At 48.4% G+C, this 19,145-nt stretch overlaps 1 protein-coding gene across 1 annotated transcript in view; it reads right to left on the bottom strand.

Moving 5' to 3' along the window:
- The window catches only part of DNAH2 (dynein axonemal heavy chain 2), a 402,999-nt gene that overhangs the window by 335,147 nt on the left and 48,707 nt on the right, over positions 1-19,145 (bottom strand). Inside the window, exons 8-9 of the mRNA XM_040346833.1 lie at positions 11,095-11,252; positions 5,213-5,300 (exon numbers count right to left, since the gene is read on the bottom strand). Of these exons, the coding sequence (XP_040202767.1) occupies positions 5,213-5,300; positions 11,095-11,252 (246 nt within the window). The remainder of the gene's footprint in view (positions 1-5,212; positions 5,301-11,094; positions 11,253-19,145) is intronic.

Raw genomic sequence — 19,145 nt, 5'->3', positions numbered from 1 at the left:
ATGTACACTTTGCTGAGAGTTCATACTCATTCATATTCCCGATGCACCTGAAGTCGGTCAATTGCAGGTATAAAAATGTGCAGAATTCAGACTTTATTTACCTATTCACACTATCCAACCGTCTGGTCAGATTCGTACCAGGCCCTCCATACCTTTTCAAATTTACCCACACAGCCCCGAGACAGGTAGGTTGCCTTGTAATATGGGAGCATAGCATTCACCAGCCCCTTCCAAAATGCTATCTCTGGTGCCCCCGGACTCTTCCATTTGAGCAAAATAGCTTTTTTCCCGTAAAATAAGAGTATGCTAAGTAACGTCCTATGCGCCCTAGATGGGACCACCTCCTCCACCAAGCCCAACAGACAAACACTGATTTCTCTAGGTATGGGTACCCCCAGTACTCCCTCTATACAGGATGTGACCCCTGTCCAGAACTGCCGAATCTGTGGGCAATCCCAAAACACGTGGTGTGCGTCTGCTGGCGAAAAAGTGCACCTCCAACATTCAGGTGGCACCGACGGATAAATCACTGCCAGCCTGGCTGGAGTGTAGTAGCTTCTATGCAGAAATTTGAACTGAATGAGTCTGTCTCGAGCCGCCACCAGATATTTGAACGGACGATCCCACATGTCATCCCACTCCTCCCCTTGTATACCAGGGACCTCATTTGCCCATCGCTCTCTGCATTTTACCAAGGCCTTAGGACTAATTTTAAACAATTCTTTGTATGTCACTGATAGAGTTTTGGGCAAATCTTCTGTCATTAGGAGGTCCAGCATGGTCATCCTTAGGCTTCATCACTCAGCATGGTCATCCATTGGCTTCATCACTCAGCATGGTCATCCTTATGCCCCGTACACACCATCACTTTATGTGATGAAAAAAAATGACGGTTTTAAAAACGTCACTTTAATTGACCGTGTGTGGGGGAAAACGTCGTTTTATGTCTTCTAAAAAACGACCAAAAAAAAATTGAAGCATGCTTCAATTTTATGTGTCGTTTTTCAAAACGTCAACTTTTACTTCACAGAAATTGACCGTGTGTAGCAAAAACGTTGTTTAAAACGACGTTTTTTCATCCGCGCATGCCCAGAAGCTACTTATGAAGCAAGCTTCAATGGAAAAACGTGGTGAACGTAACCTCGCTTTGCTAGAACATTGTGAGAAAAACGATGGTGTGTAGGCAACTTCGTCTTTGAAAATTGAAGTTTCAAAAACGTCATTTTTTACTTCACAAAAAATTTCGTTTTTTTTCATCACATAAAGTGATGGTGTGTACGGGGCATTAGGCTTCATCAGAACGATACAGATCACATTTTCTATACTGTTTTCCCTCATTTTACACTGAGGTTTTGGAAAGTAAGGGGTTATTCCGACCTCCACCTCCCCTCGCCTCTGACGCACCTTGGGAGCAGCTTGCCTGTGTGTCCGATACATGCTCCATCGCCATAGCAACATGCCACGCGAGTGCGACCACTAACAGCTCCCCGCTGCAGAGCTGAATAGGGGCTATAATAGGGACTGAGGCAGGAGGCACCAAAATTATTAACTGCCAGCCAAGGGAACAGACCAAAGACCGTGATCAACAACCTGTCACTCACACGGCTCTCCTGAGTCCAAATGTGTGTTATAGCCCTCTATCTCTATATTACCCTGTACAAAGAGGGGCAGACTCATACCCCCTTCTGTCTGTATCTCCCTGCAGGAGGAGCACAGACTCATACCCCCTTCTGTCTGTATCACCCTGCAGGAGGAGCACAGACTCATACCCCCTTCTGTCTGTATCTCCCTGCGGGAGGAGGAAAGACTCATATCTTACTTCTGTCTGTATCACCCTGCAGGAGGAGGACAGACTCATAGCCCCTTCTGTCTGTATCACCCTGCAGGAGGAGCACAGACTCATAGCTCCCTTCTGTCTGTATCACCCTGCAGGAGGAGGATAGACTCATAGCCCCTTCTGTCTGTATCACCCTGCAGGAGGACAGACTCATAGCTCCTTTCTGTCTGTATCACCCTGCAGGAGGAGGACACATGCATTGCCCCCTTCTGTCTGTATCACCCTGCAGGAGGAGAACAGACTCATACCCCCTTCTGTCTGTATCACCCTGCAGGAGGAGGACACACTCATTGCCCCCTTCTGTCTGTATCACCCTGCAGGAGGAGGACAGACTCATAGCTCCCTTCTGTCTGTATCACCCTGCAGGAGGAGGACAGACTCATAGCCCCCTTCTGTCTGTATAACCCTGCAGGAGGAGGACAGACTCATATCTCCCTTCTGTCTGTATCACCCTGCAGGAGGAGGGCAGACTCATAGCCCCCTTCTTTCTGTATCACCCTGCAGGAGGACAGACTCATAGCTCCCTTCTGTCTGTATCACCCTGCAGGAGGACAGACTCATAGCCCCCTTCTGTCTGTATCACCCTGCAGGAGGAGGACAGACTCATAGCTCCCTTCTGTCTGTATCACCCTGCAGGAGGACAGACTCATAGCCCCCTTCTGTCTGTATCACCCTGCAGGAGGAGGACAGACTCATAGCTCCCTTCTGTCTGTATCACCCTGCAGGAGGACAGACTCATAGCTCCCTTCTGTCTGTATCACCCTGCAGGAGGACAGACTCATAGCCCCCTTCTGTCTGTATCACCCTGCAGAAGGAGGACAGACTCATAGCCCCCTTCTGTCTGTATCACCCTGCAGGAGGAGGACAGACTCATAGCCCCCTTCTGTCTGTATCACCCTGCAGGAGGACAGACTCATAGCTCCCTTCTGTCTGTATCACCCTGCAGGAGGAGGACAGACTCATAGCTCCCTTCTGTCTGTATCACCCTGCAGGAGGACAGACTTATAGCTTTCTTCTGTCTGTATCACCCTGCAGGAGGACAGACTCATAGCTCCCTTCTGTCTGTATCACCATGCAGGAGGAGGACAGACTCATAGCCCCCTTCTGTCTGTATCACCCTGCAGGAGGACAGACTCATAGCCCCCTTCTGTCTGTATCACCCTGCAGGAGGAGGACATACTCATAGCTCCCTTCTGTCTGTATCACCCTGCAGGAGGAGGACAGACTCGTAGCTCCCTTCTGTCTGTATCACCCTACAGGAGGAGGACAGACTCATAGCTCCCTTCTGTCTGTATCACCCTGCAGGAGGAGGACAGACTCATAGCTCCCTTCTGTCTGTATCACCCTGCAGGAGGAGGACAGACTCATAGCTCCCTTCTGTCTGTATTACCCTGCAGGAGGAGGACAGACAAGTAGCTCCCTTCTGTCTGTATCACCCTGCAGGAGGACAGACTCATAGCTCCCTTCTGTCTGTATCACCCTGCAGGAGGAGGACAGACTCATAGCTCCTTCTGTCTGTATCACCCTGTAGGAGGAAGACAGACTCATAGCTCCCTTCTGTCTGTATTACCCTGCAGGAGGAGGACAGACTCGTAGCTCCCTTCTGTCTGTATCACCCTGCAGGAGGAGGACAGACTCATAGCTCCCTTCTGTCTGTATCACCCTGCAGGAGGAGGACAGACTCATAGCTCCCTTCTGTCTGTATCACCCTGCAGGAGGACAGACTCATAGCTCCCTTCTGTCTGTATCACCCTGCAGGAGGACAGACTCATAGCCCCCTTCTGTCTGTATCACCCTGCAGGAGGAGGACAGACTCATAGCTCCCTTCTGTCTGTATCACCCTGCAGGAGGACAGACTCATAGCCCCCTTCTGTCTGTATCACCCTGCAGGAAGAGGACAGACTCATAGCTCCCTTCTGTCTGTATCACCTTGCAGGAGGAGGACAGACTCATAGCCCCCTTCTGTCTGTATCACCCTGCAGGAGGAGGACAGACTCATAGCCTCCTTCTGTCTGTATCACCCTGCAGGAGGACAGACTCATAGCCCCCTTCTGTCTGTATCACCCTGCAGGAGGAGGACATACTCATAGCTCCCTTCTGTCTGTATCACCCTGCAGGAGGAGGACAGACTCGTAGCTCCCTTCTGTCTGTATCACCCTGCAGGAGGAGGACAGACTCATAGCTCCCTTCTGTCTGTATCACCCTGCAGGAGGAGGACAGACTCATAGCTCCCTTCTGTCTGTATTACCCTGCAGGAGGAGGACAGACAAGTAGCTCCCTTCTGTCTGTATCACCCTACAGGAGGAGGACAGACTCATAGCTCCCTTCTGTCTGTATCACCCTACAGGAGGAGGACAGACAAGTAGCTCCCTTCTGTCTTTATCACCCTGCAGGAGGAGGACAGACTCATAGCTCCTTCTGTCTGTATCACCCTGTAGGAGGAAGACAGACTCATAGCTCCCTTCTGTCTGTATTACCCTGCAGGAGGAGGACAGACTCGTAGCTCCCTTCTGTCTGTATCACCCTGCAGGAGGAGGACAGACTCATAGCTCCCTTCTGTCTGTATCACCCTGCAGGAGGAGGACAGACTCATAGCTCCCTTCTGTCTGTATCACCCTGCAGGAGGACAGACTCATAGCTCCCTTCTGTCTGTATCACCCTGCAGGAGGACAGACTCATAGCCCCCTTCTGTCTGTATCACCCTGCAGGAGGACAGACTCATAGCTCCCTTCTGTCTGTATCACCCTGCAGGAGGAGGACAGACTCAAAGCCCCCTTCTGTCTGTATCACCATGCAGGAGGAGGACAGACTCATAGCTCCCTTCTGTCTGTATCACCCTGCAGGAGGAGGACAGACTCATAGCCCCCTTCTGTCTTTATCACCCTGCAGGAGGACAGACTCATAGCTCCCTTCTGTCTGTATCACCCTGCAGGAGGACAGACTCATACCCCCTTCTGTCTGTATCACCCTGCAGGAGGACAGACTCATAGCCTTCATCTATATGGGAGGGCATAAAGCAGTGGCCTCCAAACTGCGGACCGAATGCAGCCCTTTGCTTGTCATTATCCAGCCCTTGGAGGACTATTCCCCCCACCGATACCAACATTGAGGCATAATTCTTTCCACTGACACCAACAATGGGACACCATTCCTCCTCCTATTGATCACAGGTGCTATGCAATTGTTCTACTCCCACTGACCACCAAGTCTGAGGCATTGCACACTCCCACTGACGCTGGGGTGTTATCTACTCCCCTTGGCCAAAGTCCCCCCCCCCCCTAAAGTCTGAAGGCCCTTTGCTTAGAAAGTTTGGAGACCCCTGACACAGAGAAGAACAGCTCTAACATAAATGAAAGAATTACATTAAATTCATACCTCCAGTAGATCTTTGCAGCGTTGTATAAAGGCGTCCACTTGTGCAAAAATACTTGTTTGATCCAAAATCCATCCGACGTTGGAAAACCTTTAAAGTAATGAAATGACGATGAGAAGGACGGACTGACTGCACAGCGAGTGGTCAGTTGGTGGATCGCACTCCGAAACGTCATAAAGAACATTGCTAAAGATATTAATTTCCAATTGAAACTGAATAATGTCAACGCATTCAGAAAATTACCCCAATGCTTTACAATGATGTATAAAGTATTGGATCAATACAGCACAATGTTTTATGGAAACAACTGATTTCAGGGAGGTGAAAATAATTCATGCAAATCTGATTTAAATACGTTATGGTCACTAATTAAATCTCTATAACAGGGGTGTCCAACCTGCAGCTCGGGTTGGCTGGAGGATGCCGGGGATGCCGTGCAAGAACAGAAGCCACGGTGGCCGACACAGACAAGTCTGGCCCATACTCATCTGTAGGGACACTGGGAATGCCGTGCAAGAACAGCAGCCACGGTAGCCAACATAGACAAGTCCAGCCCATGCTCATCTGTATAAGACACCAGGGATGCCATGCAAGAACAGCAGCTATGGTGGTGACACAGACAAGTCTGGCCCATGCTCATCTGTATAGGACACCAGGGATGCCATGCATGAACAGCAGCTGTGGTGGCGACACAGACAAGTCTGGCCCATGCTCATCTGTATAGGACACCAGAGATGCCATGCATGAACAGCAGCTGTGGTGGCGACACAGACAAGTCTGGCCCATACTCATCTGTAGGGACACTGGGAATGCCGTGCAAGAACAGCAGCCACGGTAGCCAACATAGACAAGTCCAGCCCATGCTCATCTGTATAAGACACCAGGGATGCCATGCAAGAACAGCAGCTATGGTGGTGACACAGACAAGTCTGGCCCATGCTCATCTGTATAGGACACCAGGGATGCCATGCATGAACAGCAGCTGTGGTGGCGACACAGACAAGTCTGGCCCATGCTCATCTGTAGGGACACCAGGAATGCCGTGCAAGAACAGCAGCCACGGTAGCCGACATAGACAAGTCCAGCCCATGCTCATCTGTATAGGACACCAGGGATGCCATGCAAGAACAGCAGCCATGGTGGCCGACATAGACAAGTCCAGCCCATGCTCATCTTTATAGGACACCGGGGATGCCATGCAACAGCAGTCTTGGTGGCGACACAGACAAGTCCAGCCCATGCTCATATGTAGGGACACCAGGGATGCCACATTGGCATTGCAAGAACAGCAGCCACGGTGGCCGACACAGACAAGTCCGGGCCATGCTCATCTGTATAGGACACCGGGGATGCCATGCATGAACAGCAGCTATGGAGGCTACACAGACAAGTCCAGCCCATGCTCATCTGTATAGGACACCAGGGGCGCCATGCATGAACAGCAGCTATGGTGGCGACACAGACAAGTCCGGCTCATGCTCATCTGTAGGGACACCGGGAATGCCATGCAAGAACAGCAGCCACAGTGGCCGACATAGACAAGTCCGGCCCATACTCATCTGTATAAGACACCGGGGATGCCATGCAACAGCAGTCTAGGTGGCGATACAGACAAGTCCGGCCCATGCTTATCTGTCTAAGACACCGGGGATGCCATGCAACAGCAGCCTTGGTGGCGACACAGGCAAGTTCAGTCCATGCTCATCTGTAGGGACACCGGGGATGCCATGCAAGAACAGCAGCCATGGGGGCAACACAGACAAGTCTGGCCCATGCTCATCTGTAGAGACACCAGGGATGCCATGCAAGAACAGCAGCCACGGTGGCCGACACAGACAAGTCCAGCCCATACTCATATGTAGAGACACCAGGGATGCCATATTGGCACTGCAAGAACAGCAGCCATGGTGGCCGACACAGACAAGTCCGGCACATGCTCATCTGTATAGGACACCGGGGATGCCATGCATGAACAGCAGCTATGGCGGTGACACAGACAAGTCTGGCCCATGCTCATCTATAGGGACACCAGGGATGCCATGCAAGAACAGCAGCTATGGTGGCGACACAGACAAGTCCGGCCCATGCTCATCTGTATAGGACACCAGGGATGCCATGCATGAACAGCAGCTATGGTGGCGACACAGACAAGTCCGGCCCATGCTCATCTGTAGGGACACCGGGAATGCCGTGCAAGAACAGCAGCCACGGTGGCCGACATAGACAAGTCCGGTCCATGCTCATCTGTATAAGACACCGGGGATACCATGCAACAGCAGCCTTGGTGGCAATACAGACAAGTTCAGTCCATGCTCATCTGTAGGGACACCGGGGATGCCATGCAAGAACAGCAGCCATGGGGGCAACACAGAGAAGTCTGGCCCATGCTCATCTGTATGGATGCCGTGGAAACATAGCAGCCGCGACAGCCTACATTGACAAGCCAGGCAAATGCATGTCTGGAGGAATTCCGGGGCTTACATGTTTGCAAAAGCACCAGCAGCAGGAAATGCAGAGACGCCCTGTAAGTAAATGCAGCATGGCTGGATCTAGGGGGGTGCTGGGGTAGGCTACACCCCTCTTTTACCTCCCCATGTAGCGTATACAGAGGCTACATTCACACTGTCAATTAGGGCCGGTAGCAGGTAGCAGCAGTTCTTCCTGTGGCTCTCAGCGGGTAGATGTGGCTCTGGTGACTATAATGAAGGTTCGCCGGCAGCTGCACCGACCCGTGGCTCTCGACACAGCCAGCGATTACCTGTGGTGATCACTGCTGGACGCACTTTGCATCCAGCAGCGGTCACCGCAGGTTACTGCTGGCTGTGCATAGGTCTGCATATACGTGTGGCTGCTGACCACCTGTTACTATAGTGAATGGCCCCGGTAGACGCACCTACCCACTGAGAGTGGCAGAAGGAACTGCTCAAGAGCTATACTTATTGTTAGTGTATTTTAGGTGTGGCCCAAGACAGTTTTTGAACTTCCAATGTGGCCCAAGAAGGTCAAAAGTTTTGACACCCCCTGCTCTAGAACTATTCACATACTGTTAAATGTGCCTACAAACCACCTTTATAGGAAACTGTATATGTGGACTGGAGCCTAAATGCCAAGCTCTTGTCTGGGTGACCAGGGCCCCACTGGAACAAGCTGTAGTGGTCAAGTCGAGGTGGCTCCTGTTCTTGGGTAAATAACTCATACCAATTTAGCTGCCTGCTTTCTTTTCAAAAACTACCAACGTACAAGGCAATCTTCCCACTGACCACAAATGTAACAGGGCACTACACAAACCAACAATGTAAGGAACGTAGAGCATTCCTCCTTCAGCTGACCTCCAAGGAGCATACCACCTTCAACTGACACCAATGTAAGGACCATTCTTCCTCCCACTGACCACCAATGTAAGGAGCGTACCACCTTCAACTGACACCAATGTAAGGACCATTCTTCCTCCCACTGGCCACCAATGTAAGGAGCATTCTTTCTCCAACTGACACCAATGTAAGGGCATATTCTTCCTCTGGTTGACCACTAATGTAAAAAACATTGGCCCAGATTCACGTCCAGCGGCGTATCTCTGCAGCAGTGTAACGTATCCGATTTACGTTGAGCCGCCGCAACTTACACGGGCAAGTGCTGTATTCTCAAAGCACTTGCTCTGTAAGTTGCGGCGGCGTATTGTAAATCGGCCGGCATAAGCCCGCCTAATTCAAATTTGGATCAGGGGGGCGTGTTTTATGTAAAACTACTGTGACCCGACGTGATTGACGTTTTTGCGGAACGGCGCATGCGCCGTCTGTGGAATTTCCCAGTGTGCATTGCTCCAAAGTACGCCGCAAGGACGTCATTGGTTTCGACGTGAACGTAAATGACGTCCAGCCCCATTCATGGACGATTTACGCAAACGACGTAACTTTTTTAAATTTCGACGCGGGAACGACGGCCATACTTAACATTGGTATGCCGCACTTATGCCTCATATAGTAGGGGCAACTATACGCTGGGAAAAGCCTAACGTAAACGTCGTAACTTTACTGCGTCGGCCGCGCGTACGTTCGGGAATTCGCATATCTAGCTAATTTGCATACTCAACGTGGAATTCGACGGAATCGCCACCTAGCGGTAAAAAAAAAATGCAGTTAAGATCCGACGGCTCTAATGGATCCGTCGGATCTAATGGATATCTATGCATAACTGATTCTAAGAATCAGGCGCATAGATACGACGGGTCGGATTCGGACTTACGACGACGTACATGGCGCTACGCCGTCGGAAGTCCTCTGAGAATCCGGGCTATTGTTTTTCCTGCTGACACCAATGTAAGGGGGCATTCGTTTTCCCAACTGACACCAATGTAAGTGGGGTTTCTTTCTCCACTGACACCAAATGAAGGGGGGCATTTATCCTCCAACTGACACCAATGTACAGGACTTCTTTCTTCCCATTGACCACCAATGTAAGGGTGCGCTCTTCCTCCCACTGACCACCAATGTAAGGGGCATTATTTCTCTAATTGACCTCCAGTGTTAGGGGACATTCTTCCAGATCGCATTAACTGATCACCAAAAGCAAAGGGGCATTCTTCCTCACACTGAGAGCAAACAAAGGGCCATGCTTCCGAACACTGATTTCCAATGTAAGGGGCAATTCCCCCATCACTGACACCAAAGTAAGGGACATTTTTTCTCCCACTTACACCAATGTACAGGAAGTGGGCAATCTTCCTTATGCTGACACCAATGTTCGAGGGAATTCTTCTTCCAACTCATACTGATGTAAGAGGCATTTTTCTTCTGACTACCAATGTAAGAGACATTTGTCCTCCAACTGACCACCAGTGTAAAGGGTAATTCTTCCTCCCATTGTCCACCAATATAAGAGAGCATTCTTTTTCCCATTGGCAAGCAATGAAAGGGGACATTTTCCTTCCACTGGACACCAATGTAAGGAGGCATTCTTCCTGTTGCCCTGTTGAGAGATGGAATCCTGATGGCATCTTGCCAAAGTCCAGGGAGTAAGGCCCCGTACACACGACCAAACATGTCTGCTGAAACTGGTCCGCGGGCCGAGCGTGCAGGATTCCAGCAAACATTTGCCCGCCGGGCCTTTTCCCAGCGGGCAAATATTCCTGGACTTGTTTTAAAACAGTCCGCTGGAATCCTGCCCGCTCGGACATGTTCAGTCGTCTGTACAGACCTACCGTACATGTCCGACCGCCCGCCATCCCTCGCATGCGTCGAATGACTTTGACGCATGCGTGGAAGCATTTAACTGGCAGGCCAGCCCACATCGCGGCGATGCCGCGGACACGCCCCGCGTAGTGTTTACGCGCGGATTTCTGTACGATGGTTAGTACAGCCATCGTACAGAAATCCCCGGCCAGACATGTACGGTGAAAACGGTCCGGCTGACCGCTTTCATCATACATGTTTGGTCGTCTGTACATGGCCTCAAACGTAATCTTTGAAGAGTGCCCTTTATCAGTAAAAAAATTTGTGTAAACGAAACAAATATTTTATATCTCTTACCAACTAACCTAATGCTTAGCCTATATTTTTAGTATGATTGCACCCTGGGCTGATCTTCTGCCCCTAAGTGCATGTAACCTCTCAATGTGCAGATACATGACTCCTGGCAGCCTGTCATTGATTTGTACAGACTTTCTGGCCACGGCTATCAACAAACACATGGGCTTCTGGCAGCAGATATTCTCAGTATACATGCCCCACCAAGCCGGTTTAGCTGTGTGAATGAGGCCTAAGACTTTTAACTCTAAAACTTTGAAATTGTTTTAAACTGTAACTTCAATTGGGCTTAAATTCCAGTTTTGGGTTGAACAGTGGAGTGTATATTTACCCCATGGCTGTTCCCTTTTTGTTGTACGCACCTTTGATGGACCTTCATGGCTCTCATATACTGCTCCTTCCAAGCCGTGCAGCACAGGATACAGTTGTTCAACACCTGGCGACTAGAGGCGATGTACCCATCGAAGATGTGATCAAGGGAAATCTCTCGGCTGCAGAGTCGGATCAGTTCATTGCTGATCTGAAAAGACAAAGTATATGTTTTGTGTGTCTTCTTGGCACATCTCAGCTGTTTCCAAGCAAAGTACAGAGCGTGCATAGAGTACAGAGCGTGCATAGAGCATCAGCTAAGGGCAACCATTTTGAGGATCGAAAACATGGCTCCATACTTATCGCAAAGAAGACCTTGAAAGGAAGAGATGAATGTGGAAGACCTGAAGTGACACAGTGTTCCAGGAGAACAAAGGAAGGCAACTAAAGTTACAGACTAAGCAAGCATTATGTGCTTGGAAGGATCAAGTTCAATTGGATACACATTCAAGTAAACCATTGCAATATGTATAGATTCAATTTGATGCATTTTTCTTATTTGTGAAATATTGTCCTTTTAACATGTATGCTTTTAATTTATAGTATATGTACAGTGCATTCGGAAATTATTCACCTTTTAACATTTTGTTATGTTACAGACTTATTACAAAACGGTTTAATTTAATTATATTTTACAAAACAATACCCCATAATGACAACGTGAAAAAAGTTTGCTTAACCACTTAAGACCCGGACCTTTAGGCAGCTAAAGGACCCGGCCAGGTTTTGCGATTCGGCACTGCGTCGCTTTAACAGACAATTGCGCGGTCGTGCGAAGTGGCTCCCAAACAAAATTGGCGTCCTTTTTTTCCCACAAATAGAGCTTTCTTTTGGTGGTATTTGATCACCTCTGCGGTTTTTATTTTTTGCGCTATAAACAAAAATAGAGCGACAATTTTGAAAAAAATGCAATATTTTTTACTTTTTGCTATAATAAATATCTCCCAAAAACATATATAAAACATTTTTTTTCCTCAGTTTAGGCCGATATGTATTCTACCTATTTTTGGTAAAAAAAAATCGCAATAAGCGTTTATCGATTGGTTTGCGCAAAATTTATAGCGTTTACAAAATAGGGGATAGTTTTATTATTTATTTATTTTTACCACTAATGGCGGCGATCAGCGATTTTTTTCGTGACTGCGACATTATGGTGGACACTTCGGACAATTTTGACACATTTTTGGGACCATTGTCATTTTCACAGCAAAAAATGCATTTAAATTGCATTGTTTATTGTGAAAATTACAGTTGCAGTTTGGGAGTTAAACACAGGGGGCGCTGAAGGGGTTATGTGTGACCTAATATGTGTTTCTAACTGTAGGGGGGTGTGGCTGTAGTTGTGACGTCATCGATTGTGTATCCCTATAAAAGGGATCACACGATCGATGACGCCGCCACAGTGAAGAACGGGGAAGCTGTGTTTACACACAGCTGTCCCCGTTCTTCAGCTCCGGGGACCGATCGCGGGACTCCAGCGGCTATCGGGTCCACAGGTCCCGGTCACGGCTGGGCACTAGCACAGGACGTACCTGTACGTGCATGTGCCCAGCCGTGCCATTCTGCCGACGTATATGTGCAGGAGGCGGTCCTTAAGTGGTTAAAATCTTTGCAACTTTATAAAAAAATTAAATAATAATAATCACAAGTACATGTAGCTCCCCCGTAGGGGTTCCTGAATGTTGTGGTTCACTTGTCACCCTGCCCAGCCCGGCATCAATCTCTCAGGCACCTAGAGACATTCCATAAGCTTTTTTTTTTTATTGAGGGGACTGAACTTGGATGGGAATAGGAAATTATGGGATGCCTAGAATAATTCAGTGCAACTTGCTTGGGACTACTATACACACTCCAGTCTTCTCTCCAACACAACTCTTGCTCAAGACCTCTTTCCTTTCACTCCTCCAGAACTTCACTTGCTGCAGACCATTACTCCTCCAGCAGGCATGGACCGTGTGCCCCTATAGTGTAGCAAATAGAAATTTATTGGTGCTAACAGTCCGCTTCCCAGCTAGTGATCCCAGATAGCTTTCTTCAGGCCCTGCCAGCCAGCCTGGCTGCAATGACCTCTCTCCACTGCCCTTCCCACAGTCCACTCTACTGGTTCTGTGCCCATCTCTAACTACAAACTCCCAGTTCTATCAGGCGTGCCTTCCCAGTCCTCACAACTGTGCTTCACTTACCAGCCCTCCAGGCTGCGACCAGTTGTCCCCCCTGGAGTCTCTTAGCACTGTTCTCTCCCGCTGTCCTCTCCTTGCTCTCTCATGTGCCTCTGTCCCAGGATCTCTTCTCTCATTCTGGATGCACCCGAGCCCCGGCCCATGGTCAATCCCCCCCAGACTGGGGAGCTCCCTGTGGGCCCTGACAGCCTCCACACTCTGTCATTCCAGCTCTTCCACCTGACAACTTCTCCCCCAACTGGGCTGACCCTGGGTATTTAAGGAGGACTGCACCCTGCCAATCCAAGTTGGGGATTGGCCAAGGCTCCTCAGAATACCCTAGGCAACTCCACCTCTCCTCCTCTCTTTCAAGCACCTTTGAGAAAGAAGAGGGAAGTGACAGTGATGCTACCTACGAGTCACCCAGCCCTACCCTGAGCCACTCCCAGCGCAAAATGAAAACAAACAGGCCTAGCCACCAGCTAGGCCTGCCTAAATTTTCATACACTGCTAGAAAAAAAAACCTCTCTCTATCACCTACCTAACTAGATGGTGCTACATACATAAGTATTCACAGCCTTTGCCATGACACTAAAAAATTGAGCTCAGGTGCATCCTGTTTCCACTGATCATCCACAACTTGATTGGAGTCCACCTGTGGTAAATTCAGTTGATTGGACATGATTTGGAAAGGCACACACCTGTCTATATAAGGTCCCACAGTTAACAGTACATGTCAGAGCACAAACCAAGCCATAAAGTCCAAAGAATTGTCCGTAGACCTCCAAGACAAGATTGTATCAAGGCACAGATCTGGTAAAAAGTATTGAAGGTGCCAATGAACACAGTGACCTCCATCATCCGTAAATGGAAGAAGTTTGGAACCACCAGGATTCTTCCTAGAGTGAAAAGGCCAAACTGAGCGATCGGTGGAGAAGGACCTTAGTCAGCGAGGTTACCACCAAGAACCCGATGGTCACTCTGACAGAGCTCCAGCATGTCTCTGTGGAAAGAGGAGAACCTTCCAGAAGAACAACCATCTCTGCAGCACTCCACCAATCAGGCCTGTATGGTAGAGTGGTCAAACGAAAGCCACTCGTCAGTAAAGGGCACATGACAGCCCACCTGGAGTTTGCCAAAAAGGTACCTGAAGGACTCTCAGAGAAATAAAATTCTCTGGTCTGATGAAACAAAGATTGAACTCTTTGGCCTAGATGGCAAGCGTCATGTCTGGAGGAAACCAGGCACTGCTCATCACCTTGCCAATACCATGCCAACAGTGAAGCATTGTGGTGGCAGCATCATGCTGTGAGGATGTTTTTCAGCGGCAGGTACTGTGAGACTAGTCAGGATCGAGAGAAAAATTAATGCAGCAATGTACAGAGACATCTTGATGAAAAGACTTGAGACTTGATGAAAACCTGTTCCAGAGCACTCTGTACTCGGGCGAAGGTTCATCTTTCAACAGGACAACGATCCTAAACACACAGCCAAGATAACAAAGATTAACTCTGTGAATGCCCTTAAGTGGCCCAGCCAGAGCCCAGACTTGAACCGATTGAGCATCTCTGGGGGGAATCTGAAAATGGCTGTGCACCGACACTCCTCATCCAACCTGATAGAGCTTGAGAGGTCCTGCAAAGAAGAATGGGAGAAACTGCCCAAAAATAGGTGTGCCAAGCTTGTAGCGTCATACTCTAAAAGACTTGAGGCTGTAATTGGTGGCAAAGGAGCTTCAACAAATTATTGAGCAAGGCATTTTATAATTAATTCTAATAAAAAGCCAGGTTTTCACTTCAATCTGCAGCCATATTTTTAAAATGGAAGAGTTTGGTCCTGAGTCCAAGAGTTTGGTCTAGAGAAGTCATGTCCCCATCAGAGTCCCCTCTTACATCATGCTATATTTTTTCCCCCACAAAAGTGGTTGCCCGTTAAGTAGGAGACTATGAAAATGAAGTTCAGTTCATGCATTAGCCCCATACAGTTAGCAGTATACAAGATTTTTTACCGTGTTTCCCCGAAAATAAGACGTACTCCGAAAATAAGCCGTAGCGGGATTTCGACGCAAGATCGAAATATAAGACATCCCCCCGAAAATAAGACGTAGCGATGGCGTGTCGAATCCCCGAAAATAAGACGTAGTGATGGCGTGTCGTATGCGTAGCGGCGCGGGCGGGAAAACAAGACGTGATAGGCATACTGTACTGGTGCAGAGCTCAGGAGCTGTAAAGAAGTCGTGCAACCCTTCTTATCTGCTCCACGGTATCTCTAAGTGACCGGAGAGGTGTCGGCAGCCCCATAAATACGGTAAGGTCGGCTCCCCCTGTCAGGTGAAAGTGAAAGTAAAAAGTCTCCTCAGTGAAGTGAGGAGAAGGACGCTCTGTACTCAGGGGAAGAAGTAAAGCTTCTCCCCAGCACTGACCAGCAACAGTCTCTCACCCCACACAAACACCAGGGGATAGGTGAATAAATGTAGATTGTTGTACCATACTTGCCGGTAAAAAAAATAAGACATCCCCCAAAAATAAGCCATAGTGTGATTTCTGGAGGAAAAATAAATATAAGACAGTGTCTTATTTTTGGGGAAACACGGTATATCAAAAAGGGCTGGCAACTCGGATGCTCTTGAATAAAAGTACTTTATTGGTTACATGGGTACAGGCTATACACGGCCACGTTTTGGCTAAGAAGCCTTCATTAAAGCTTTGATGAAGGCTCCTTAGCCGAAACGCATCAACGTATAGCCTGTACCCGTGTTCCCATATAACCAATAAAGTACTTTTTTGCCAGCCAGTTGCCAGCCCTTTTTGGTTCAAGTTTATGGGGCAAATTTATGGGGCCTGAACGTCCTGGCTAGAGCACCGGATCACAGTTCATGGACTTCTATATTGGCAGTGGAGCTGGGGTAACATTTTGTTTCTCTTAGGCCCCGTTCACACGACCGGTTTTCTCGGCAGAATCCAGCAAGAAACTCGATGGGAGACGTATTCTGCCGAGAAAACCGGTCGAGTGTACACTTTTCGCCGAAAAACCTGTCGGGAAACTCGTGCCAAATAGAGAGCATGTTCTCTATTTCCTCATTGGGCAATGGGAAAATTTGGCTCGATGAGTTTTCTGACAGCCGAACAAGGAACTCGACGAGCAAAACTATGTGTTTTGCCCGTCGAGTTTCTCGGTCGTGTGTACGGGGCCTGACACAAGATTTTTTGCTATGGTAAGCCTTTGCAGAACTGACAGCCCAGCCATCAGTCATATTAATATGTACACCCGAGTTAAAATTCATTGGCCAACTTTTGGAAAGATGAAAATAAATACTAACTCATTAACAGAGTCACTCAGGCTTCTAAACAGGCTCTTGCCCCAGGCAACTGATTAGACTTCATGGCTGCAATCTGTATCTTGACAATAAAAAGAGTCAACGGAATATGAGATCTATGGCTGCGAAAACAGCGAGACAAACACCAGAATCGAAGCGATTAGTCATTCATTTGAAGCCTCTCTGGCCTTAGGCGGCTGGCTAGATGTTTTAACTGTATATTGGCATTTCATAACGTCTGTGCCGTTGAATGAAGTGACACAAAAACCAACCAGGGGCCATGGAAACCGCTCATCAAAAAAACAGAATTTTATTAGCTGAGAAGGGGCACTCATCCCTCCGATTCCCCCCTCCCCGTATCCAGGCCCTAGGCACATGACTAGTGCTCTTTGCTGTAATCTGAATCTTGACATTTCGCAATTTAGATGCATTTTGGTAAAATTGCAACTGAGACAATTGCAGGGCTGTGGGCACAGATCGACAAAGATCAGCCTGGTATCCATGCAGGAAAATACATTTTCTTCCTCTGTAGTCCTTTAAAGCCATTGGCAGTCAACTTAGATTTGGGACTTATGCCAACTTGTTCTGTATCTTATGCCAAGTCTATCATTGTGGAGTCTGACGAAAAATTAGATCACTTATGGTACAGCGCTCTCAACAAGGTTGGGAAGTGAGTTGATGAAAAAGGAGCACAAGGGGAGCGCAAGTTGTTCCCCATGCGTTGGGTCTGTAGCCCCAATGCCGTTGCTGCAGCAGCATGCAGTTCAGTGCGGCATACTTTTGGGAAATAGTCAGAAACATTCTTTCTACGTTTCTTGCGAGTAGGGCAGTCCATATAAATTGGTGGGCTGCCCTAAGCGCTATGCGTAGGAACGAGCAAAAAACACACAGAGACGTGCAGGCACTAGTAGGTAGATTCAGAAAGAGTTAGGCCGGCTTATCTACAGATAAGCCGACCTAACTCTGAATCTGCACCGACCTATGTTTAAGTGTATTCTCTAACAGAGATACACTTAAACATATCTAAGATACGACGGCTTGCGCCGTCCTATCTTAGATTGCAATGTTGATGATGGCCGCTAGATGGCGCTTCCATTGCGGCCGGCGTAGATTATGTAAATGAGGGGATACGCTGATTCACGAACGCCAGGCCGACGCAGTCGAATTACGTTGTTTCCATAAGAGATAGGCCGCCTAAAGTTAGAGCTATGCTCTAGTGGAATAGTAATGTTAAGTATGGCCGCCGTTCCCGCCGCGAAATTCGAAATTTTTACGTCGTTTGCGTAAGTCGTCCGCGAATCGGGATTTAGGTCGTTTACGTCCACGTCTAAATCAATAGGCCCATACGGCGTACTTAGCCGCAATGCGCACTGGGAAATGTAGTCGGCCGGCGCATGCGCAGTGTAAAAAAACATCAAAAACGTGAGGTCAAGCCTCATTACCATGATACACGCCACCCTCCAAGTCATTTGAATTAGGCGCCCTTACGCCCGCTCGTTTGAGGCTACGCCGCCGTAGATTAGCAGGTAAGTAGATTGAAAATCACTACTAGCCTAGTTAATTTACGGCGGTGTAGCCTAAACAGGCTAGGTTACGCCGCCCTAAAGATAATCCAATCTCTCTGAATCTACCTACAGGTCTCACCTGTAGGTGTGAATATTTTGCTTTCAATGGGTCCTTCCTCCCTCATCAACATGATAATTATTTTTTTAAATAAACCCTTTCTATCTTTAAACCCAATGATGTCATCACTGGATCTCTGTGCTTCTCTATTGCAGAAGGCAGGTCCTGGCTGGTGGGAGGGGCTGGCAGGGTTCTGTACATCCAACCTGCCTTAGAGCACGGAGCAGCATAGTGGGGAAGGCAATAAACACAGAGTCCAAGTTAGATAATGGCAATATATTGTAGAAAAGTCAAAACACAAATCAACTAGGCCCTGCGGGTAGGCATGACTGCCCGGAGCCACTTACAAGTTGTAACAGCGGTCTGTCGGCTAGAAAGATGCTGACAGCATCTGCAACAAGGAGCAGAATGTGGCCTGGCTAGTCCACACCCAAATGGGAGGCTTCCCGAAGCGAGGTGGACATAGTCCCTGCTCCTCCGGAAACCCTTCCCTATCGCTAAGCACTGTCCCTGGCAGGTGGGAAACATGTCCCTACACTAGTCACTCGCATAAAGTGCACCAAATCCAGGAGCCAGAGGCTTAAAAAGACTCTGCCTGACTCAAGATGGCCACTGGAGTCACGTGGGGTGCCAGCATCCAATGAGACAGCTGTCTTCTTATGACCAAGTTCTTCAAAACTTTGTTTCCCTTCTGCATTGCAGCTTCGGTCAAGCCCCACCTGCATATATCACGCTCAGAGACAATGGACAGTCATTTGTTTTGTTTTTGTTTATTTGGGGGGATATAACTTGCTTGGGGAAAGGGGATATGGGATGCCCATAGAATAGATCACTTTGCCATCATGGTTACAGAATTGGTTAAATGAATTGAGCTTTTGAAGAATTGATAGACTCTAATATTCACAGTCACTTCCCCTGCATAAACTCCTGCAGACCATTGCTCCTC

The sequence above is a fragment of the Rana temporaria genome, chromosome 3 (genome assembly GCF_905171775.1).
Source record: "Rana temporaria chromosome 3, aRanTem1.1, whole genome shotgun sequence".
NCBI classification, from domain to species: domain Eukaryota; kingdom Metazoa; phylum Chordata; class Amphibia; order Anura; family Ranidae; genus Rana; species Rana temporaria.
This window is presented reverse-complemented; position numbering and strand designations above follow the sequence as displayed.